This window comes from Triticum aestivum, chromosome 4B (genome assembly GCF_018294505.1).
Source record: "Triticum aestivum cultivar Chinese Spring chromosome 4B, IWGSC CS RefSeq v2.1, whole genome shotgun sequence".
Classification (NCBI taxonomy): domain Eukaryota; kingdom Viridiplantae; phylum Streptophyta; class Magnoliopsida; order Poales; family Poaceae; genus Triticum; species Triticum aestivum.
Window position 1 is genome coordinate 659,056,531 of NC_057804.1, and position 23,852 is coordinate 659,080,382.

At 41.3% G+C, this 23,852-nt stretch overlaps 1 protein-coding gene across 1 annotated transcript in view; it reads right to left on the minus strand.

The window, feature by feature from the left end:
- The window catches only part of LOC123093957 (CCR4-NOT transcription complex subunit 1), an 18,979-nt gene extending 2,746 nt beyond the window's left edge, over positions 1-16,233 (minus strand). Inside the window, exons 1-44 of the mRNA XM_044516018.1 lie at positions 15,978-16,233; positions 14,766-15,069; positions 14,434-14,662; positions 13,996-14,335; positions 13,797-13,910; positions 13,591-13,719; positions 13,333-13,509; positions 13,054-13,245; positions 12,603-12,740; positions 11,974-12,096; positions 11,643-11,887; positions 11,026-11,129; positions 10,332-10,426; positions 10,009-10,245; positions 9,611-9,808; positions 9,318-9,411; positions 9,111-9,208; positions 8,869-9,014; positions 8,681-8,789; positions 8,453-8,599; positions 8,148-8,195; positions 7,949-8,077; positions 7,631-7,861; positions 7,377-7,535; positions 7,198-7,283; positions 7,010-7,115; positions 6,837-6,932; positions 6,567-6,719; positions 6,080-6,256; positions 5,754-5,983; positions 5,551-5,668; positions 5,348-5,464; positions 4,311-4,355; positions 3,717-3,794; positions 3,511-3,627; positions 2,828-2,954; positions 2,597-2,697; positions 2,170-2,274; positions 1,974-2,054; positions 1,464-1,610; positions 1,252-1,380; positions 566-613; positions 272-418; positions 117-178 (exon numbers count right to left, since the gene is read on the minus strand). Coding sequence (XP_044371953.1) covers positions 117-178; positions 272-418; positions 566-613; positions 1,252-1,380; positions 1,464-1,610; positions 1,974-2,054; positions 2,170-2,274; positions 2,597-2,697; positions 2,828-2,954; positions 3,511-3,627; positions 3,717-3,794; positions 4,311-4,355; positions 5,348-5,464; positions 5,551-5,668; positions 5,754-5,983; positions 6,080-6,256; positions 6,567-6,719; positions 6,837-6,932; positions 7,010-7,115; positions 7,198-7,283; positions 7,377-7,535; positions 7,631-7,861; positions 7,949-8,077; positions 8,148-8,195; positions 8,453-8,599; positions 8,681-8,789; positions 8,869-9,014; positions 9,111-9,208; positions 9,318-9,411; positions 9,611-9,808; positions 10,009-10,245; positions 10,332-10,426; positions 11,026-11,129; positions 11,643-11,887; positions 11,974-12,096; positions 12,603-12,740; positions 13,054-13,245; positions 13,333-13,509; positions 13,591-13,719; positions 13,797-13,910; positions 13,996-14,335; positions 14,434-14,662; positions 14,766-15,069; positions 15,978-16,079 — 6,158 coding nt within the window. The 5' untranslated portion in view covers positions 16,080-16,233. The remainder of the gene's footprint in view (positions 1-116; positions 179-271; positions 419-565; positions 614-1,251; positions 1,381-1,463; positions 1,611-1,973; positions 2,055-2,169; positions 2,275-2,596; positions 2,698-2,827; positions 2,955-3,510; positions 3,628-3,716; positions 3,795-4,310; positions 4,356-5,347; positions 5,465-5,550; positions 5,669-5,753; positions 5,984-6,079; positions 6,257-6,566; positions 6,720-6,836; positions 6,933-7,009; positions 7,116-7,197; positions 7,284-7,376; positions 7,536-7,630; positions 7,862-7,948; positions 8,078-8,147; positions 8,196-8,452; positions 8,600-8,680; positions 8,790-8,868; positions 9,015-9,110; positions 9,209-9,317; positions 9,412-9,610; positions 9,809-10,008; positions 10,246-10,331; positions 10,427-11,025; positions 11,130-11,642; positions 11,888-11,973; positions 12,097-12,602; positions 12,741-13,053; positions 13,246-13,332; positions 13,510-13,590; positions 13,720-13,796; positions 13,911-13,995; positions 14,336-14,433; positions 14,663-14,765; positions 15,070-15,977) is intronic.
- Between the last annotated feature and the right edge of the window lie 7,619 nt (positions 16,234-23,852).

Below are 23,852 nucleotides of genomic sequence, written 5' to 3' on the forward strand. Positions count from 1 at the left end.
GAACTAACAATCTTGTATGGTGCCTAAACTACGATGATTTAGAAATATCAGATGACATAGCATGTAGATATTGATATAGGAGAAGTAGATTAATAAGCCAAAAGTGATGGACAAACCTCAAGCTAGGAATTCTCGAGGGTTGCAGTACATGGAATGCATTTGCAAATGCAGCCAAAACCTGATATATACCAAAAAAAAGTTATATTCCTCCTGGTGCAATAAATAGTTCCTGGTACAATAAGAGTTTATACATCGTTAAAAACATGTGTACCTGGAAATTAGCTCCATCATGATGGAGTTCAGAATTACTAAGGTCATTCAGCCAATTGATAAATAGCCGAAAGTATGGTCGGGGGTTAAATGAAGCTTTCTTCTCTTCAGCATCTTTCTGAATGACCCTAATTGTCACTGACAATATCTGGACACATTGAAAACAATTTAACTTCAGTACTCAAGTAATTTGCATGAAAGATTTTTGAATTTCAACTTCTGAATCCAGAATCTGAATCTACATTCTTTAACTAGTATAGGGGCAAAAGGTTATCACTGGTTTCTAGATACAGACCTTGGGAAGAAGGCTGCCTTTATTTGGTCCTATTTCCACTGAACAATTCTGAAGACAAATAATAGAGAGGAATTAGTATCCAGGATAATAGAGATTAGCGAGCATAATCTTCTGTGCATGCCATAAAAAAATTGTGAGTTCAACAATCTTTTTGACAAACATAACTTTCCACGTTTGAAGTTATCCCTTGTGGCTAGCTATAAGTAAACTTTTTAACACAACAGGAAGTGTGGATAAATTTGCTATAAATAATCCATACTTGAAAAACAACATCCGACAGTATCCAGGGCAAGCAACAATTCAACTGTACTGAAGAAACAGAATGCTACATAACTCGCAGAATACATACATAAAATAAATCATTATGAACAACTCGAGTCTCTTTCTTGAGGTATATGCATCAAGTTATAAGACATGTCACTGGAAAAAAAAACAAGGGAAGAGTACATGATAGGCAAATAAATCGATCGCTGCATTCTGGTCCTCTAAAGCCTGTTTATTTTCTGTTTAATTAGCAGAGACATTATTCACGTGCCAGTTCTTGCTCACAAACATAACAAGTTGACAGCTACAAAAAGAATGGACCTTTAAAAATTTCATATTCATCCTATAACAATCCTAAACCATACACAGCAGACACCAAAGTAATATGGAGCATGTGTACAAAATAATTATTTTATAGATACCTTTATCACCACAGACACAAGCTTCGAATATGAATCAATGGGGAAATATGATATATGTGATGACTGCTGAGACAATCCACCAGGAGCATTAATTTGCTCAGAGACTAGAGAGTGTGCAACAGCAAGTTCCTGATTGATTAAAAAATTAGCATGAAAGTAACAAAAAAAGGAACACACACACACACAGTATAATCTATGAGTAAAATAATCACCGTGAGAATTCGGAAGAAACGCTCTGTGAATTCGTCTCCCTTCAGCAGGCCAATATGTTGCAACTGCATAACAAAACGACTATAGGCCGCATCACTAGCATTTGGATGATCACATATTTGGCACCACTCAGAAAATAGGTGTGCAACCTGTGAATCAACCAACATAATGCATCAAACCTCCTAGCATATACAATTCATTCTGATGTGTAAACATGGACCTTATACTGATATTTTTCTACACCGTAAGAATAAATTATGGCAACAAAACCAGATGACCGATTTAAACCAAATTTGTACTATGGTTAGGCACTACTTAAGTCAATTTAAAGGCCAAATTATCCAATGTAGAAATAAGGGGGTATCAGAAACACAAAATAAGCATCTAAAGCATACATATAGCAAAGAAAAATCTTACTGTTGTATCCTCAAGATTCACGTGAATCAGAACAAAGTTCTAGTAAATATTGCAGAATTCATAGTTTATGCTACTGAACGAGTTCCAAAAGATACCTGGTCTTGAAAACCAACAGAATCAGCTACAGTGGCATCGCTAACACTGTTTTCCTCTTTGTTTGCCCGGTTAGGTAAAACCTACAAATTTGCAAGACATGTAGACACAATCGAGTCACCAACTGCGTTTAGCTACGAGACACATTGTGAACAAACGATACTTGATAGTTGAGATCATTTTTAAATGTGGCCTAACCTTTTTATCCTTCCCAAAAGCAAAAGCAGGAGCATTGTTGGCATTATTCCTTGCAATCTCATTCACCTGTCGCATCAACTCAGGTGAACCTGGCCTCCTTGAAATCTGAAAACCAAATGTGGGTGAGCCAGATTTTGACATATACTGAATCTGATCTCCATTTCGACTAAAAAAAAGGGCAGCCCAGTGCATGTAGCTCCCGCTTGCGCAGGGTCCGGGGAAGGGTCCGACCATTTTGAGTAACTATTCAATATTTAGCTCTTGTCCACCATTTGTAATTTGTTTGGCAAAAAGAAATATTTTTTGGATAGAAATATTCAATCAGAAAATACAAAAATTGTCCTTGGTAGCCACAGAGCCTGCTCCTGGGGGCAAGACCAACGGGGCAACAACTGAATATATAGAGCAGCTTAGAAAATCAGTGCACCTTTGATAGCACATCAACAACATCCTGGAGTTCTGAGATACTAGCAGAGTCCTGAGTAATCAATGTCTGGAGAAGTGACATGGCAAATTCTGTTGCAATCTCTGAGGAGACAAGAAACATTTGGCAACCCAATTAATAGACGAAAATTACAAGAGGCACAGGTCAGGTATTTGTGAGGACTATGAAACAGAGGAAGTACTATATACTACAAAACAAAACAACTCAACGTACTGTTTCTTCCACCGTCAATTAGCTTTGCTAAATGAACATTGTACTCCCTGACATCCAGCAAATCAGAACGAATAAGGGCAAAAATGATTTCACTATTAAACTTCTTCTCATCGTCCGAATAGATTACCTGCACACAAAAAATTGACAAGACAATTAATAAACTTGTGTGTGAAGTCCCCAACCTGAGAACTGTGGAACAAATCCAAATTGAACAAATCATAGAAAACCAAGAGCCCAGTTGATAAACTCCGTTCCAAAGAATTAAATATCAATGAGGTGATCTCTCTCGCACAAGGGTTCAAATATGCGGCATAAACCTCTGCCAAGTGCTAATTCCAAAACAGAACTAACGGTTGTAATTTGTATCGTTAGTACGTTGTTTATTAACTGAATATTGTTGGCAGCCCGCTCACTCTTGTGCACATCTGCATGACACTAAATTATCTCACAGGACACAAAAAGGTTGATTCACACTCATGAAAGGGAAGTCGTAACATAACAAATTTAAACATGTCATTCAGATGAAATTAAGGCTCAATGAAGGATATAAAACGAGTGACATATGCCTTTGGATCAACAACAACAAACTACATCGACGTAGCACAACAAGATGAATTATGGAAAATCAGGAAAGCGGAAAAAAGGCAACTAAAACAAAGGGTATATGCCATAAAGAGACATACCCAATTTGTTAGCTCCTTGACAACAAGCTTGCATACATCTCTTATCGCAACTAAGGTTGCTAGAAACCACATGACAGAACCGCTATTTGATGTGTTGTCATACAAACTTCTTAAAACCTGAGACCAAAGACACCAAGAAAAATATGTTAGAAGAACAATTAACAGAGTATTATAAATAATTGCCTTAACAAAATGACCATGATTACCTTTTGTGCAACAGCTAATGCAGCCTCATCCCGGTTAACACATTTGAGCAAGATATCAGGAACTTCCGCTATAACAGACTGAACAAGAGAATACAATGAAGAAGACAGGTTAGTAACAATCAGATAAAGTATATGAGTTTTAATATACTCCCTCCGTTCCTAAATATAAGTCTTTGTAGAGATTTCACTATGGACCACATACGGATGTATGTAGATGCATTTTAGAGTGTAGATTCTTCATTTTGCTCTGTATGTAGTCCATAGTGAAATCTCTACAAAGACTTATATTTAGGAACGGAGTACTAAACAATGAAACCATGCACGGTGTGATTAACTTCACAAAATGTTATAGCGATAGATCGATGAGCTGTTTAGTTCACAGCAAATATTGCCTAAAAACACAGTGGTGCACACCAATTGTTAGTTCCTACACTACTTAATTGCTACACGGGATGATGACATATTGTTTCTCTTGCCACAGTATTCACACCTATTGATTTGGTTCACAACACCTACAGGAGCAGTGGCACAGGCCACACTTTGCCTAAAGCGGAAGCACTAAATTCCTACAGAGTAGAAGTAATGAGGGTTAACCTGGATTTCCACATCTTTACCATCCTTGGCAATCAAGACTTCCAGCTGGAGGGTAACAACAAATCAGTTAAGCAAAACAGAGATATGTGATTATGTAGAAATTTAAAAACTACTGGAGTTTCCTAAATATACATGGAACTGGCATTTTTAATCAGAAAGTACAGAAGGTCGGGATTTATAGTAAGTTCATATTATTTACACTAGTTACACTAGATAGATAAACAAAAGAAACAACATGAATGCAGATCACTCTGCACCATCACAAAGACATACCAACAATGTGCTACTGACATGTGGGCCCACTTGACAACCCCACATGTACGTGATTGCATCTTCGAAATGGAACTAACCTAAATATTTCTATCTACTGTTAAATAAATGGGTGTTGGAGGTGGCTCATCAATGCCCCCCCTCAACCTTGTAAAAAAAATCTTAACAAGAAATAACAGTGACTAACCTAAAACACAGGGGACCTCCTCCAGACCCAACAAACCAACTACTAAAGAGTCTCCAACAAAAATGAAGCATGGTACAGGTGACAAAGAAGCACGACTAGGTGTGGTGTGGGCAGTCTGTAGGCAAAGCATAAAGTGGAGGCATATACATGCCTAGGCAGAACCAGACTAGTGAGCCAGTTTATATACTTGTATCCAACCAAAGAACAGGGCTGCTTTGGTTAGAAACTAAGATAAATTATCAGATGCATTCAACAAAAACTCCACATGACAATAATATAATTAATACAACATATGATAACAAGTCCTAAAAGACAATAAGAGTTACTGACTCACATAGCTAATACATTTTAAACATATAAAGGTCGCTCTTTGGCAGCATTAAGAGACACTAGTTCCTTGTATAAGGTGTTTTCTGTTATTACCCAGACCTGTCTGTGTTATATGTTGGCCTTTGGATCATAGAACATAAATTTAGGTATTCATTCTGATAGGAAGCAGCCATTAAATCATAAAAAAATTGAATGATAGTTCATGTGTTGCTGATTATCAGTTCACATATATCTCTCCAAATTTCATTACCTTTTGTGAAACCTGTTCGTATCTCTCCATAGCATCACCAGTGCTCAAAGTATCAGGTAAACCAGATCCTAGATTGTCAGAAACTGTAGCTGGAGGTGGCGTCATAACATTTAAATCCTGGTACATGATTGAAACAGGTTTCAGAAGTCTGTCATATATCATGTATACATGAAGTGAAGAAGAAATGTTATGTTGGTCCTGACCATTATTCCTCCCGCAGGAAGTTCATTAGACATCAAGGGTGGAGATGTGGATGCATCGCCAATGGTTCCACCAAGCCAGCCAGAAGAGTCGCCGGTCCCAACTTGAGCAGGAGAATCACTACGAGGCACAAGATGTTCATCAATCTAGGGATAGCAGCTCGAGCAAACCACATTCCAAAACTAAGGTACCAAAGTATGTGTACCTAGAAAGTTGTGCAGCGCCAGGAATTAATTCCTCATACACCAGCTCTGTAGGCTGAGTTAATGTAAGTGGAGCTGTTTGAGCAGACAAGAAAGCACTGGAAGCTTGTGCTAAACTTGGGCTGTAAGCTCGAGGTACACCAAAATTGCTCGATACAGCAGCTGTACCAGAAGAGCCAGAACCTGCAGCACCAACACTTTGGCCATGGCTCTGCCATACATGAACAAACTCCTGAAATCAACAACACGAGATGCAGCTAGTCACATGTACGGTACAGAAACATCACGTGTTAATTCCAATTGACAATTTCAAGTCCTGGTGCTACACCTCATACACTCGTTGTTGGGCGGGAGACTCTGCCTTAGTATGGAATACTTCAGGTACAGGGGCAAATGGACCTTGAGCATAAGTAAAAGAGTCATAATATGCAGGACCAGCTGCCTCTCTTTTCTTCCTTTGTTGTGAAAAGGATTGAGTTATTTCACCCTCAATCGAATCAACAGCCTGCAAAATGGCATACATGTCATTTGGCAGTGAACTTCACCAACTTCACCATTGTAGCTCATTGTTGGCAAAATGGTAATGAGGATATGCTCAGGGTGATCAGAAAAGGAGAAGAGGCAGTTCCACAGTATGAAAGCAAATCATTGGTAGCTGTTGGAACTCAAATTGCTGAACTAGACTACAGAAGATCACATAATGAATGGAAACTCAAGAAAATGTGTTTAGACTTTCAAGAAACAGCAAATAAAAAAAGTATATGTTACTGTCTTGCTGCGTAGGACAAGGGCACGATAGCATGTCAAAGAGCTACCTTGCGCGCCGCTACAGACTCGATACTTGCGCAGCCAAGATCCAAATTGTCGTTGATCAGAACAAGTACTATTCGCTCAAGAGTTTCGCTGTTGCTAGCAAGGTTTTGAGTAAGGCTTCGGAGATGAGACAGTAGCGCAACACGAAGCGGTTCCTACACCAGAGGGAAAAGGAAATAATATAATAAGTTGCACAAAAGATTAAAAACAACCACAAGACAACCACAGAAGAACATTAGTGCTTATAGGGCTTAAAAACAAGCAAGAGGTACCTTGCAAGTAACATGGGCTAGACTTCCAGCTAATGTCCCGACCATTAAACGAGCAGAGCGATTTGCGGCACTGTAATCAGATTCCGTTGCATAATCCTTCAAGAAGTAAAATATCAGTAACATAACAACAATTTCACTATGACAAAAAACTTTCAGAAAGAATACAAGGAAACCTTCAGAATAATTTCTTTTGTAGTTTTGCTTGCTATTGAGACACTTCTTTCAATGACAGGGAGTATTATCTCTTTGATAGCCTTATCCAAAGCCACGCCCATGATTCTATGGAATAACAGGCGTTTATCAGCTAATCAGTCAAATCCAAATTGTGTCAGATATTTATGTTTAGAAGCATCAAACATACTTGCTGAACTGCAACTGTGAGCCAAAAGGCAAAAGTTTTGAGCTTATTTTGAAGCGTATCTCATCATGTGGAATCAGCGACAAAAGCTGCAAACAACAGATGAGAAATTGCACAATAACATACAAATATAAAATCTAGTAACCCAGCAAAAGATGGGTGAAAATGATAGCATGGCAAACCTGAGTTAGAGAGAGTGGCGATGGCGATAGTGATACTAATGGTGTTTGTGAAGATGAGACCTGGGTCAAGGTGTGAGAGGGGACTTGCTCAGGCATCATTAGAGCAATTTTATCATCCTCCACCATACTGTTAGGAGGGAGACGAACAGGAGCAGTATACTGCATGCATAAAAAATGTTAAAATATAATAGAACAAGAATGCAACCCCTAACATGATTGAATTGATAACGCATGCCCAAGCCATCTTGACTCACCATAGTTGGAAGGCTCAGGGCACGGGAAGTGCTATTGACCTCAGGCTGCAGGTCTACATGTTTTATTGGAGGGTTGACACCTGATGAGACTTCTGCAGCCACTGGGGTTTGGGATGAAGCAACATCTTTGTTTGAAAAATCTGGGTTACCCTCAACTTCACGTCCTCGATCTTTAAGAAGGGAAGTCGGTTTCACATCTTTCATGTCCACACTGAGGTTCTTAAACAGGACCTAAAATCCCACATAATAAGAGTTATAGAGTGTAACAATAGAACAAAAGATAGTCAACAGGACAGTCTAACCAAAAAAGTTGACAACCTCAATGTCAAATTTTAGATTCATCTTCAGGTTTGGTAGATTATAGATCTCAGAAAGTAGACTAAGAATTCCCATTGTCCACGGATTTGGAGGACGATATGCTATACTTGAATTGCAAGGTTCGAGAATCTGCAGAGCAAGCACTGGTCAGATATCAGGCAGCATGTTTTATACAAATGAGAATGCTGCAAATACACACCTTTGAAGTGAATGGAATTACAGCAATCATAAGTCCTCTCTCATAAGCCTGAAATAATAATTTCAAAATATTGTCAAGCAGAATTGCTTAATATCACTTGGCAGAATCACCCCACTAATAGATGCATACAAATATAGGTAAAATGCAAGTTTCAGAAATAAATGAGACTCAAAACAAGTTAGGCATGGCCAAATGGTCTGTTAGAAGGGAGGGAGAATTCAGAAACTGAACTCGGCAAAGAAATATTTGGCAGAAGTATGCAGTCAAAGAAATCTAAAATGCAGAATCTGGTACAAAACAAGTACCTCCACAATAAGCGATTTCGGGTCAATTTCCTTGGCTCTTAATGTCTGGTTTCTTCCAATGGTAAATTTTCCCAACCAACTGCCCAAATTTTTTAGCAAGGAGCGTTCCTCGGAACTAGATTTGATAAGATCTGATCTTAACAAAACCTGCACAGGAAAATCTTAAGGTTCAACAAACTTGTTTTATGGTCAAGGCAGAAAAGGTAGACAAGTTAAAGTGACCGCAACCTTGCAGTTCTCATATGTAGCTTTCAGCATCTCCTTACTCAAGGATCTTGAGTTAAGTTTATCAAAGAATTTCAGGTATAAATCATGAAAATTTGGCTCGATGCTTGCCCTGCAAAGATGGACATGCAATTAGTGCTTCAACTTAGAAAAACTGGTCAAATAAGAGAGGAGATGAATGGGTATGGTACCTTTTCATGACCATGTACTGTGCAAACCAAGGATAATATTGTTCCTGAAGCACTTCATTAAATTCTTTCGCCTTGGCTTCCATATTAGAGGAGGATATATTGTTAATCATAAACAAGATCTTGTCGTGAACTTCAGATGGAGGAGTCTAGATGGAGAGGAGAATCAATTAGCCCAACCACATTGTGTATTCTCCCACCGGAGCACACACCAAGGAAAACAATAGCAATACGCCAATACCAACCTCAATTGGATTATCTCTTTGCTCCGCTGCTGCTACAAGTGTCTCAATATTTAAGGCATTTCCAAATCCCGTAGTGTAGGAATGTTGCCGGGGCAAAACTATAAAGAAGGACCAGAAAATAATTCATGGAGCAGCAGCATAGAGATTATAGAACAAATAAAATCTAATCACCACTGTTCTTGTGAAAATAACAAGTAATCAAGTCACCTGTTGAGGTATTCCGGAGGCGCAGAAAACTAGTGGAATGAGCAGTATTTGACATGCTCGTAGGGTGAGCTAATGAAGAAGGTGGAACAGTAGTCTGCAATTGAATATTTTCACAGTAGGTCAAAGAGAGACAGTTACTGGTGGCTAAGTTGAACAAATAACAGAAAAGGAAGAAAAGAAGATCAGAAACCAGCACTGCATTCAAGCATCTCACTTTTAGAAATATGAACAGGCAAGGTCACAGGAAATCGTCTAGAAAATCTTTAATACCTCCAGATGCCTTAGAAAAGTACCTTTAGATTAAAGGCTGAATCAGCAGATGCCGGAGGAACTGAAGGCTGACTAGGTAAGATGCTTTTATTCTGAGAGGTGCCAATGGAGATCTTGGACCTGTCTCCAAGTACACTTGGTTGCCTTTGCTGCAACGGGTAAGGTGTCCTTCCTAGCTGAGTTGGAGATGTACCCATTAACTGCCATGATGGTTCAGATGCCTAAAGAAATCCAACCATGTCAATGATGAAAAGGGATTAGGTCGCAGCACAACATATCAAAACAGTAGGAAAGTGGCAGGACCTTATTATCCTGAAAATTGCCAAACAATACATTCCTGGTGGCTAATCCACCTTAAGTTCCAATTCAACAGTTGCCCCAGAGATTATTTACCCTCTTTTAAGTTTTTGTGATGAGTTACCTCCATGGCTTCAATAGATGACGATCCAGAAAGAAGCTGCTCCGTAGAAAGCAAGTTGCCAGCGTTGGGCTCATTTTGACTTGATGAAATTCTGGCAAGTGCTCGCTCAATTGCAGAGACCATTTCAGCATGAGTGGCTCGAAGATGTGAAATCTGCAATATGTGATTGCAGTACTGTGGCCACTCTATTACACGATCCATGAACTGTTCCAATGCTGTCGTACCAAACATAAACATCTGCATCCAAATAACACGATCAGGACTACAGATAGCACAGATCAGTGAACATATGCAGACACCAACATGAAACAGATTTGAGCTACCTTTGAATCAACAGACTTGCGTAAGGCATCAAGAACAGCGCGTAGAGCAATCCCAAGTCCAAGGTGGGCCACAAGTTCATGTTTGATAAGGGATCCTGTTTCAAAAGATGGAATTGGATTAGACAACAGCACAATTGAGTGGAGCAGATGATGACTTATACACCTCAGCTGAGCATGTTCCAGGCATAGACTGCTAATGGACCACTATAACCTTAATTCAAATCTTGATGTAGCAGAAATGAACAGAGTGTGGAACACTACTGCTGTGACAAATCGTATGTTACAGGCAACTAAACATGGATCCGTAATGAAATAACGTAGAACATGTGGGCATCTTGCAGTCAGAGAGTTATCATAACCCCCATAAAAACAAAATGCAACCTAAGCTTGTATTGTTCGGGTAGCATCAAATAGCAAAGTAAGATAAGGTCTTGATGGAAGCATGTGTGAATTGTTTTAACCATATCTAACACGGTGAAAGCCTAAAACATGGCAGCCCTTTCAAGCTGTAATTTTCAAGACTGGGTAGTGGATCTGTACTTGTGGAAAAATATTATGTATATTAAGTCCAGCTAAGCCACGAGCAGTTTAAGCAATAAGATAGGGAACCAGAAAACGGTGCTTTAATGAGAAAGGTATCAATTCAATATAATAAATGTCTTATGAAGGTGTAGCAGAGTGAAGATATACTTACCAAATAGCACAGCAGCTAGCTTAAGCTGCTTATCCGGATACTTCGTAAAGAACTTGTATTCCTCAAACAGATTTGAGATCATACAATTAAAAATCGATTGCTCCCTGGAAATCCATAACATTCTTGTAATCCATTTACCAACAATTATCAGTGCAGGAAAAACTATGCTAGACGAGGTTGGAGAATAAACAGAGCATACTAGTTAGTGGCTTGTGTTTATTATCTCATACAACTAGGCAAACAAACTTTGGAGGCAATACATGCAGTCAGTGATTCAATCAGAAAACTTCTCAAAACAAACAATGTTGCACGGGCAGTCTATCCAAACTGAACTAAACGAGTTAAAATAACAATAATTTCTAGAAAGCCAGATAACTAAAAGACAGGATGGTTCAATTAAATCATGTCCTACACTGTAAAAGAAAACAATAATATTGTATTTCCGTGCTTGGGTCAGCTATAATCATGAATATCCAACACTTCAGCTTATTACCATCAGTTGCTTATAAGTTCCTTTGCATACAGTTTTTTGCAGTGTTTCTATGTGACTATATAAACCACAAGTTGAGTTAAACAGGCAATAACAGGTCATTTTCAAAATGATCTCAGAAATGCACCTCTTATCTGGAGATTCTTTGAAGCGAGTGAGCATTTGTATCATCACATCAATGTTTATCTGTCCAGAAAACATCTGGTGAAAGTACGCATTTGCTTCTACTTCAACATCATCTGAACCTCCCTCCGAGGTAGGGATGTCCCTTGCTACAGGACCCTGATTTCTCGATTCATACAGAGCACACAACTCCCTTAGTTCATCCGCGAGTTGGTTGGATAAGAGCTGTCCCAAGTGAGACTGGAGAACCTGCAAATGCGCATGACAATATTTACAACTCGCAGAAAGAGCTAATAACAAATTGCAGAAGCACAATAACCAAGAATCGGTCGAACCTTTATAAAGGGAGGACAGGCTTCCCAGTACATGTCCACCACACTAGCCTGAGGTTGTTCCGTGGTACCCTCTACCGCATAAGATGCGGCGTTCATAGCTTCTTTAAGGAAATTAACGCATTCCTGGGAGTCAGAACTCAGAAGTGTAAATAGGGGAAACTAAAACTTTTAGATGGCAATGAAAAGACTACGTTCATTGTTTTTTACTTGTCGCTTTGGACATCAACAGTCCCAATATACTCAAGTTGAAAGAAAACAGTCTCAATATACACATTTGACCACAACTCTTTGAATCACACTTTAACAAATACATATAAAGTATAAACGCTGTCTAATCACATCTGAACACAACACTTTGAATCACAGTTTGTAAAGTATGAATACTGTACTGATTCAAAAGAAATTTTTATGAGAAACCTAATAATAGCATTTGCAAATGAAAAATCAAGAAATTGTACATAGCCATCAAAGTTCAATACTGCACGCGTACTAGAACGAGATCTAATAAAAAAGGGGGCAAGTATTGAAGAATACAATAGCAGATTTAAAACTCCCCAACAAGTATGGAAAATGACTAAACATGCATCATCAAGAGATAGTAATTTAGGGCATATAATCATGCATATTACCTCAACAAAACTGTCCTTGTATACAGTTAACTTCTCAGTGAGCCATTTCTCTAGATGGCTATGATCTTTCCTACAAGCAGCAGCCGCCAATCTAATGCTAAATGCAAATGGAGTGGACTCTAGGACAGCAGAAAGGATCTGTTTCAAATGGAAATAAAATTTGAATGAATGACGCACAAGATGACAAAATATTGAGATAACATTACAACATTACAGTTTCAAATGGTGCCAAACTGCCAATAACCAAATATTCTATATCAGAAGTTTATGGTGTGATCATCGTGCAAGGTACGCCAGCAACATTAATGGTTTCTTTCTTCAGAAAAAGCTTACTATTTGTTGTAGTTGTAAAGAGCCCAATATTACCCCTAACTTCCAGAAATAAAATTAACACTAAAGAAGTTGCAACAATAACTTGGACAACTGTCAATGTTACTGTGTCTATACAAACCTTCAGGTCATGACACACATCCACAATTCTCAGGAGACAGCTTGGATCAGAATGAGCATCAACAAATCCTCGAAGGGTGAGGCATGGGTTAATATGCCATAGATAATTCACCACATTTCTCTTTGTGGTGTCCTTCAGAATAGCAGGAAATGCACAGGACAGCACTTCAAATTGGAGGAGATTATAGGCAGTCTGCATAGCAGAGCATGTGGGAATTAACAATAGTAAAATGATTAAACTGAATGTAGCTTATTAAGCAGGACTAGAAGAAAGTCATACGTTGATGTGTCCAAGACCAACAAGTAGGAGTTCAGGGCAATGTCCCAAAGGATACTCGAGCATGGATCGCACCGACACAGTGTGTCCAACTTCAGCAAGCTGGCATAAAACCTCTAGAAGGTCAAGGCAAAACCAAGCATGATTACCTGGACCAAGACTTGCAAAGTCCGGAAGTGCCTATAAGAAATTACAACTGTTAGATGTATGAATTATACGCGATCTTGTCATGAGTAAAGCCACATGTTACGAAAATAGTACCAGCAGCCTTGAACTATGTGCAAATGTAAAAATAGTAGCAGGGGTAGAAATTGCATGCTTTAAAAATGATATCTGGCCTTCTGTATTTGTCCACATTGACCCACAAACAGCATGAAGCGGAAAGGGATCCTGTATTATTCAAGAAATTTGTCAGCTGAGCATGTGTGTCTGTTGAAATGCCTGAAAATTAGCACATATATGTTTACCTTGCAAGCGCGGCCATATATATTCATCAGTAAACAGAAAGCTGCTTCATCAGGAATACTGAAACCCTCATGATCAAGGCTTTCCATAACATGCACCCAATTAGTACTTGGGGCCTACATGGGAAAGAACAACCAAGTTAGAATGTAAAAGCGTGAGGCAAAGGAAAAGAATACAGCATGACGATGAGTAAGGCCTCACCAATTCGTTGATTGAATCCACAAGAACATCTGTGTTCCATGTAGTCAATTGAGGTGACTCACTCAAGTGGGTATTTCGAATAGCAGATACAAAGGTTGCATAAGTGTTATGGACCTCTGCGACACTATTTTGAGTGCCAATAACTGCCCCAAGTAACTTAGATATTGCCACATCATCAAGAGGCTGAAAAGTGGAAAGTATTTCCTTACACTGTGTGCTGTCAACAGTGCATCCATAACCCAACTCGGTTACGATGTCCGCCATACTTATTTCTTTCCCAATTTCAGAAAGAAGTGACTCAAAGTCATCATTCGTGCTATCTAAGTACATCTCCAAATGTCTGCATGACACAGAAAATAAGGGGGTAATATGTAAGTAATCAAATGGACATGAGTTGAACCGGAACGTATAGGTTTTGGCTAGTGAAAGATTAAGCACCTTGAATGATTTATTGACTGAACATCATACTGCTCTTTGGGGATGGGAGCAAAAAAAGGACTCTGTCCAACTTCTAGAAGAGAAGCAATGTTACTAAAAGTATCCATATGCTTTGTCAAGCCATCGGTCTGGTGAAGGAAGACAACGATTTCATGAATTTGATTATTTGATACCAATTGATTAGGATTCAAGGACAACTCCTCAATTTGGGCAATTGCAAATTGTTGCCCTGGAACAATGAAAATAAAGTAGATGTCAACGAACAACTGAAAATAGAAGAAGCAACCCTGACACACTCAACACAGAGTTCAACTTCACCACCTACTGTTTACCTTTTAGCTTCATGCCTGAATTATCAGAATCTGACAGCGCAAGACCAATACCGACTTTCTCGGCTGCTGAGAGTTCCAGTGCACTCGACAGAGTCTCCAGGAGGCCATCAGTAGCAGTTTTCATCCGCATCAGTGCCTCACAGAAACAAGTACTAAAGTATGTTTTATCCAGACAATATCTGAAAGTGGCGGACAAAAGATCATGCTTCAACTGCAAGTTTTTGGCCTCCCTGTCATTCAGCAGCACTTCATCCAAACAGACTTGAAGCACCAAAAGACATCCATCGTGACCATAGTCAACTAACTGCAAAGGTGGAAAGATAAATATCAGAAAACCTGCACCGAACTCGGATTTAATTTTGTACTTTGCTCGTACGCGGAAATGGTTGGAGCAATAAATTTCTCTCGTAAACTGCCGGATTGTTCACAAAGGCCGCGAGTTGCTTGTTGCATGCCTATACTACCCGCCTACAAGACTATGCCTTGTCTGCAATTAAGAACGTTCCGCAACTGATGCGGAGACGGAATCCCACATCTCGGCAGCGCCACATGCTGCACTCTCAGCCCAGGTGCTGCATTGGCACATCTCGTTCCCTATCGCTAAATCCTTCTACATATGTCAAATGGACAGATGGGCCGCCCGCAATTTGTATAGCGAGCATTGACATGATGGGTTCAACTAAACTAGCCTGATTAGGAGCGTCCAAGTGTGGGAAATGAATTCCCATTCTATTCTGCTTACTAATTACAGTAGAAACGTATCCTGTCGCCTTGCTGTGCGCTAACGGTAGTGACAAGATGAGAATTCCGCGAAACGGCCTCTCGGAATCAGCAGCAGCACGCCGCGTACAAGGCGGACTCCTGGGCTTGCGTGCTGGCCGATTGCCAGGAATTGTAAGCTCGGGCAAACATGCCCTAGCACAGGTGCTCTGGCTTGCAGGCAGGCCCTACACCTGCATACGGAGATCAATCGCGACTGGACAAATTCCTGGCCCAGGGGACGCTGCGCACGCCACTGATTCGGAATCTAGGTCACCCGACCCGAGAATGTAGCAACGATTCCTACCTAGGGACGCGCCACCGCAGTGGCGAGTAAGATTAGCTGACGCGAAGCGCGGCGGAGCAGATCCGGGCGGGCGAGGGGCGAATCGGGCGCGCTGAACCGGCCGGCGGGCAAGCGGCGGGGGGGAGTGGGTCTAGGGTTTTATATACCTGGCGGAGCTCGCGGCGGACGGACTCGCGGTCGGCGTCGGTGGCGCCCTGCAGCACCAGCCGCACCTCGGCGGCGACGCCGGGGTGGCTCAGCGGGACCATCTCGCCGGCGAGCAGCGCCGCGGCGGGCGGGCGTGGGCGGGGGGCGAGAGCGGGGCTGGGGGTCGGCTGATGGCCTTCGCTGTTGGGTCTCCGAGGGCGAGGCGCAGATGGCGGAGGGGCGGATGGCCCTCGTGTTGTTTATAGCCGGGATCGCACCCGATGGATCGATCGATCCATCGGAGCCGACCGGCGTGTGTCACGCCGGGTTTGCGTCGACCACTCGATCCCTGGCCGTCCGTCGGGGGATCGACGGCTCTGCCGGTCGCTGCTGCACAACCGATTTTGGGCTCCAATGCAGATATGGTGGATAGATAGGCTCGAGGGCATTCTTTGGCTTTGTGTGTGTATTTGTGTGCATTTATTGTGTAGGAAAGAGTTTGGTGTGTTTGTCTTCGACGAGTACAAACTTCCATACATGTTTGTTGTCGGACCGTGGATTGTCGTATTTAGTTTCCTTTCTATTTGTGAACCCACCCCCCTCCATGCTCCCTATGCCGACAGAGGTACGATGGGTGCTGGGTGGGAGGTCAGAGGTTTGGTAGAAGTTAGGTTACGCTACGTGGCGACTCGTGGATAAACGATGTGGCATGGCGGTGAGCTACCTGTCGAGAGATGGTGTGCTGGTCAAGGCTTCGCGGGAGTATCGGCTCGTCGTAGAAACGAGCCGACGGATGCGGGGGGATAGGGGATGTAGATTCCCTCTTTATATATGTCTTTGAAGACAGTATTTATATTTGGTTTGGTTTCCGTATAGATTTCCAGGTTGATGGTATGTCTAAGCCTTGAAAGTGGTTTTCTTGCTCCATGCGACACCCTTGGCATTGATAGGCAATGGCAATGACGGTAAGTAGAAGGCAAGGGCATGTGACACCCTTGGCATTGATAGGCAATGGCAAGGGCTAAGTAAGCCTTGAAAGTGGTTTTCTTGCTCCATGCGACACCCTTGGCATTGATAGGCAATGGCAACGACGGTAAGTAGAAGGCAAGGGCATGTGACACCCTTGGCATTGATAGGCAATGGCAAGGGCTAAGTAGGTGTTAGGTTGGAGCAACGGTTGTAGGATGGCTACGGTCCCCCCTGCCGAAAGACATGGCAGTGAGTAAAATGTCGCGGTGATGGCTCTTTCAAATGAGAAGCGAGCTGACAAATGTGAAGGGTGGTCGTTGGTCCCTTTTTTTGCATTGTATGAGCTCTGATATAAATTGTACATGTTTTTAGGGTTTGTCGGTCGGTGCTCGGTAGCGACTCTTTTTCTATTATTTTCCTTCAAACAAAAACTTCAACAGTCTTTATTGAAATGGCAAAAACAAAACAAACTTACTCTTTCATCTACCTTATTTATATGGGTTGCCTCCCATAAAACGCTTCATTTTTGGTCGATAAGCTCGACTGTAGTGATGATTACTTCTCCTTTGACGTGATAATGCCAAGCCCGTAGATTCTAGCATTTATGATGATACCATCTCCTGCATACATCTCCATCTACTTTTTCATGGGGAAATTTCTAACAAAAGGTGCTTCATTGGAAGGTCAAATCTCACATTTACTTCAAAGATATTGATGGTAGCTTTTATAGTTATTAGCAATGGCATACCTAGTATAATGGTGCAATGGGATCTTCTGGCATATCAACGAAAACAAGATCAATCATAACATGACAATGATAATTTGAATGACTATACCATGTTTAATCCCTGATGTTTGTGTAAAGGTAGAACTGATCATGTTCAATTTAATTTCGCTATTAAATAAATGGCCAAGATTGAGATTATCATAAACAGTCTTACACTAGTAGGAAACGGGTCATTAGTCCCGGCTCGTAAGGGCCTTTAGTCCCAGTTGTGCAACCCGGACTAAGCAATCGGGACTAAAGGCCCCACCTTTTAGTCCCGGTCGTGTTACAAACCGGGACTAAAGGGGCTTCATGTGGCCGCTGCGTAGCGCTCAGGCAGGAGGACCTTTAGTCCCGATCGGTAACACCAACCGGGACTAAAAGGCAGCCACGCGTCAGGAGTTGGGGTTTAGGGTTTTGGAGGGGGTTTCATTTTGTGTTTCCCCCTTTTCTTTTTGTGTTTACCATTCAATTCTATTACATTTAGGATTTTTTTATGTTTTCCATTCAATTCGACACTAGCTACTACATATAACAATGAAGGAACCATTACATAAATCGTCATGAATATAGAGAAAAGTGACCTCTCTTTCTACATGCTTGGTCGAACAACAAGTTTTCGTATATCTGTTCGACACTACTGCATATAGTACACGTTCATGCATATATACAATGTAACATCTCTTACGATTCCTAATATCTATTACCAAAATCGCATTCCAAATCCCGATGGTATTCTTCGTCTTTAGGTATGACCTCTTCAAGAAAGAATCACGCCAATTCATGTTGAATTGCTCGTATGGGATCCTTTTGTAGGAGTTCGTCCTGCTTCCGTTCGATCTAATTTAAAGAAGGGGGGCAATATATATATATATATATATATATATATATATATATATATATATATATATATGAAACTCAACACAATTGATGGTAATAAAATAAATTTGTGAATATTGTTTACGCACTTCAAGTTGTTGTAAATATCTGTCCTTTTCACAGGTCGTCAGACGAATGTACTCGCAAACGTAGTATCCACATAAATTATTCCCGGCATCCCGCCTTAAGCACTTTACGAGAATAGAGTTCAATCAAAATAATAATCAAACATGATAATGGTATTGAAACTAGAATCAATGAGATATGTGCGGAACTAGCTAGTACTACTTACTTTGGGGTGTCGAAATCGCAGCTCCTTTTTCCAGTCACCCCTAGCCTGTTTGATGAACTCTTTCCAAACCCTGCACGGCAAAATATGAATAAATGAGTTATTAATTACTTGATATCAAGAAATGAACGAAAGTTGCTGAGATAGTGCGATAATGATTGAACTTAGTTCTGGAGCATTTCACTCGTGTCCGCCCACTTCGCAGGGTCTTTACGTCTCAAGTCCATGGCAATTACTACTCATGTGTCAAGTTGAATGACTAGCAGAATGAAGTGGAACCTGCGCATGCATAACTCATCAATTACACTTAACATCGAGTAAGCGAAGCAGAATGTGCACAAGACAGTAACACTCACTTGAAGTTGTAAGAAAATAGTATTTCCCTTTTGGCTTGTTATCCAATTAACGCCTTTAGCATGTTTTTCTCTGTATCCTCGGCGTTGTGTGATATCGTATATTCATTTATGATATTTAGGTTAATGAACCCAATGTCATAGATTTTTCCTCTTTTACATTCGAGGATCTTCAATCTGCATAATATAGTGAGGATAATTATACATGAAATGAACAAGCTGAGCTAAAAACTTAATTACGAAAATAATATATACTTACAGACAATAGCAAATGATGATAGTTTTGTCGAGGGCTTCTTGGTTATATAACTTAAACAATTCTTCAAATTCAACGTAGATCGCCTTGACTCCATTGAAGTAATGCTCATCTCTAATCCCCACGTAGATCATGTTGCTCCCTTCCTTTGAGGCTTCCAAGTACCAGTCATGCAATCTTCACAACATTGTTGGTAGATGCGGGAGCTCCTCAGTTCTAATGAGAGGCTTCCCGTGCTCGTATCTAAAGGCTAAATTACCTCCTCGCCTAAGTAATCACCAAGAGTGAAACCAAGATCAACGGCCGCTACCCCCGGATCATTAGCGATATTGGTAAACACCTTGAGCGGGGGGCACGATTGGTTTTGTTGTTCGCCGAGTTAGGGAATTGTTTCCCCCTGCTTGCACTGTTGCTACTTCCCGACAACACATGTTGTCTACATGACTTTACAATAGAGTAGTCATAGTTTGATAACAACGGAGGCGGTAGTGGTTTTGTAAGGTTTCCCAAACAGCGCTTCGCTTTTACCAGATCTATTTTCTCCTTTGGATCTGGACGGGTCGGTGCAAGCTGGCGTTTCACGTCGGTAGCCATGATATCCTTGGTTTCCTCCTTAGTCGTGTCGTATGGAAACTTGGCAGGAGCCTTCTTGACGCTACCTGCTCTGGATTTCTTCACGATTGTACTACTAGCCGCTGGAGCAGCGACGGATCTCTTCCATCGGTGCTGAGGCGGCAGAGGAGGCGGAGTCAGCTGATGCGGAGGATTCTGCTGAGGGGCCTCCTCTAGCGGAGTGTGTTGACGCGGCGAAGATAGCTGAGGCGACGGATGGTGCTGACGCGGCGGAGACGACTGAGGCTGCGGAGATAGAGCTGGATTGTGAGGAGTCTGCTGAGGGGCCTCCTCGGGCGGAATCTTCTGACATGGCGTCCTATGTGGAAGCACAATGTGTTCCTTTCTCCATAGAATGCTAGTCCTTATGGCATATCCCAGTTGATTCCCCCCTTCACCTGTAGGGTACTCAAGCTCCAGCTGCTCAAACCCGTTCATAATTTCATCCACCTCGACAACAGCATAGCCATCTGGAATCGGAGAGCAATGGTAAGTTCCATCAGGTACACGAGGTAAGGCATAGTCGACCACCACCTTCAAGGATATGTTCAAGCATTTCGCAAGTAGATCGCAATGTTCCCTCTCCGTGATATCATCCACGGGGTAGCGAGGAGTCGTGATATCATTTGTGGGCCGAACGAGCTCCGTGGAAGCCACACTGCGTTTCTGCTGAGATGGTGGGGTAGCTCCGTGGGCAGTATCGAATGAAGGATCTTTGTGCCGCTGAGATGATGGGCCGGTAGCTCCTGGCTGGTAAGTGTCGCTATTTGCTGCTACTGCAACACTACTATTTCTTCTACCTTCTTCAGTCGGTCTGCATCCTCTTTCTTCTTTCTCCCTCGGCTCCTATAACTATAACTGCTGTTGGGAAACCCAACCTTCTATGGAATGGAGCCTGATGTGCCTCGTGTTCGTCCAGGGTGTTCAGGATTCCCGAGGGCACGTGTCAGCTTGCCCTTCTCTCTGTCGGGATGGAACTTCCCTTCTTGCACGACCTTCATTGCATCTTGAATATTTTTGGTGGGTGTTTCAAGCTGAGCTTTCGTATAAACACACTTCCCTGTTTTTGGGTACAAAGTTCCCCCATGCCTGAAGAACCAAGTCCTTGCCCATTTGGTACAGTCCAATGTCTCTGGATGGATCCCTTTATCAAGCAGGTTGTTCTCATCTTTCTCCCACTTGGGTCGGGCAACCTTGTAGCCACCTGACCCCATAACGTGGTGATATTCCTTCTTTGCAGCATTTTACTTATTTATCTGTGACCTTTTCTTACCTTTCTCCGGTGTCTTGTAAACCATAAATGCGAGGCAGTGGTCTTTTATCTTCTCATATTGCCCGGTGAATGTTGGAGTCTTCTCTTTAAGGACAAAAATTTCGTGCAATCTTTTCTTCCAGTTGTTGAATTATTCAACCATCTTCTTAAGAGCACACGTGACTTTTTGCTGTATAACATTCTTATTTGGATCCACCTTTGACGGTAGGGTGAAATTTGTCATGAGTATATTCCAAAGCTCATCTTTGGATCTATCATCGACATAAGAAACTCCAGTGTCCGCCTTTGGCTTATTCCATTCTTGAATCTTGATCGGGATGTTGTCCCTAACAGCAACTCCGCACTAACTTGTAAATCGACTACGGTCCGCTTAGGAGCAATCGGTTTGCCATCTGGAGCGACTTATTCGATCGTGAATCTTTCATTCTCGCCCAACCTTTTCTTCGGGCTTCTTCTCTTTACAGAAGGTGGGCTCGACCCAAAGGGCTAAAAGAAGAAAGAAGCATTAATATATGTACATACAAATCAATTAATGCATATAGTTAGAGCAAATGCTTAATAATATACCTTGTCGGACTTTGCAATAGTTAAGGCTCCAGCACCATTGGAGCCATCATCTTCTCCCTCCATTAGATCACTGGAGCCGTCATCTTCTCTTCCCTCACCATCGGATTCATCGATAAACTGTGAGGTGATATCATCATCTCTGTCGCATATTATTTCCCCCAACATCTCTTCTTGTTCTAAGTCTCTGTCGTGTTCCATAGTTTTGCAAATATTACAACATGGCAATATACAACCATGAGAGGTAAGTTGTTTTTTAGACTTCATGAAATCTGGGAATGCAAAATAGTAACATTATGATGAAAACTTGAGAGCAAGATTGAGTCATGCTACAACAACTTTACATGGATACCAAGGGCACGGCATCAAAGTACACATTACATGGACAAAATCACAAGAAGGAATCATATGCATATGAGCAATGGATTCCACTTCGTCTTCCTCCAGAAAAAATGACACCATTGCTCAAACCCATGTTCTTGCTCATCTTGCTACCATTTTTGATCTCCTTGCTCGTAGATCCATTTGCAAAACTATTTTGGGGGATTGTTCTTCGTATGTGACTTCTCTAATGGTCCAATTAGTTTTTGCTCTTGTGCTTTATATATTGCAAATTTTTGCTGTTGTGGTGACCTTGTTCTTGAGCTTGCATGTCAAATTTATATGATCCAAAGTAGTTCTGTTGCAAGATGTAGCCTCTAGACACTTGTGGGAGTAGTTGCTATCAATTTTGTTGAGTTGGATTCACTTTTATTTTGAGTCACTAAAAATTTCAGAAAGCCATGAGGAGGTGGTTGAGGGGCTCTTCAAGCTAGAATCCGGAAGAAAATGAAACTGAGGAGAAGAAGAAGCCCAACTACAACCTTCCTTGTACGACGGAGGTTCGGCCGTGTGAATGGCCAAGTGACACATTTTTTAGGGAAGCGGGAATATATGAGGATTTCTATTATTTGGCGGAGAATGCCGGCATCATCCCCTTCCTCCAAGATAAGTGTGATCAATACCTCCTACTCACTAATACATTCTTGCAAAACTTTCACTTTTATCCTGGGAAGGAACCGCCCATGGTAGAATTTCACTTATATGATGTGCCTAAGCAAATGACATTATATGATTTTTGCAATGTTTGCAAAATACCTTATGAGGGCAGCGTCAGTAAGCCATGTCCTAGGGACATGGAGGACTTTCTTTCTGAAACTACTGTGGGGGAAGAGAGAGGAGTGTCTGAAACTAGAGTTGCTAGTTTACATTTTCCCATTTTACGATATTATGCATTATTTGTCGGAAGATGTTTGACTGGTCGTTGGGAGAGTGGGGGCCTTAGCTCACTTGACCTTGCTATTTTGCGCTATGCATTATACCATGATAGAACTTTTAGTTTGGATTAGTTTCCATAGTAACAAGTGACAGAAAATTTCAGCACACTATATAAATATTCCCTTACCAAGTTCCACTCACCAAAGGCGCTTCACTCACCGGCAATGGTGCCAGAAAAGAGTCTTGATGACCCACAAGTATAGGGAATCTATCGTAGTCCTTTCTATAAGTAAGAGTGTCGAACCCAACGAGGAGCAGAAGGAAATGACAAGCGGTTTTCAGTAAGGTATTCTCTGCAAGCACTGAAATTGTAGGTAACAGATAGTTTTGTGATAAGATAATTTGTAATGTGTAATAAGAAATGAAAGTAAATAAGGTGTAGCAAGGTGGCCCAATCCTTTTTGTAGCAAAGGACAAGCTTGGACAATTTCTTATAATGAGGAAAGCGCTCCTGAGGACACATGGGAATTATCGTCAAGCTAGTTTCATCAAGCTCATCTGATTCGCGTTCGTTACTTTGATAATTTGATATGTGGGTGGACTGGTGCTTGGGTACTGCCATTTCTTGGACAAGCATCCCACTTATGATTAACCCCTATTGCAAGCATCCGCAACTA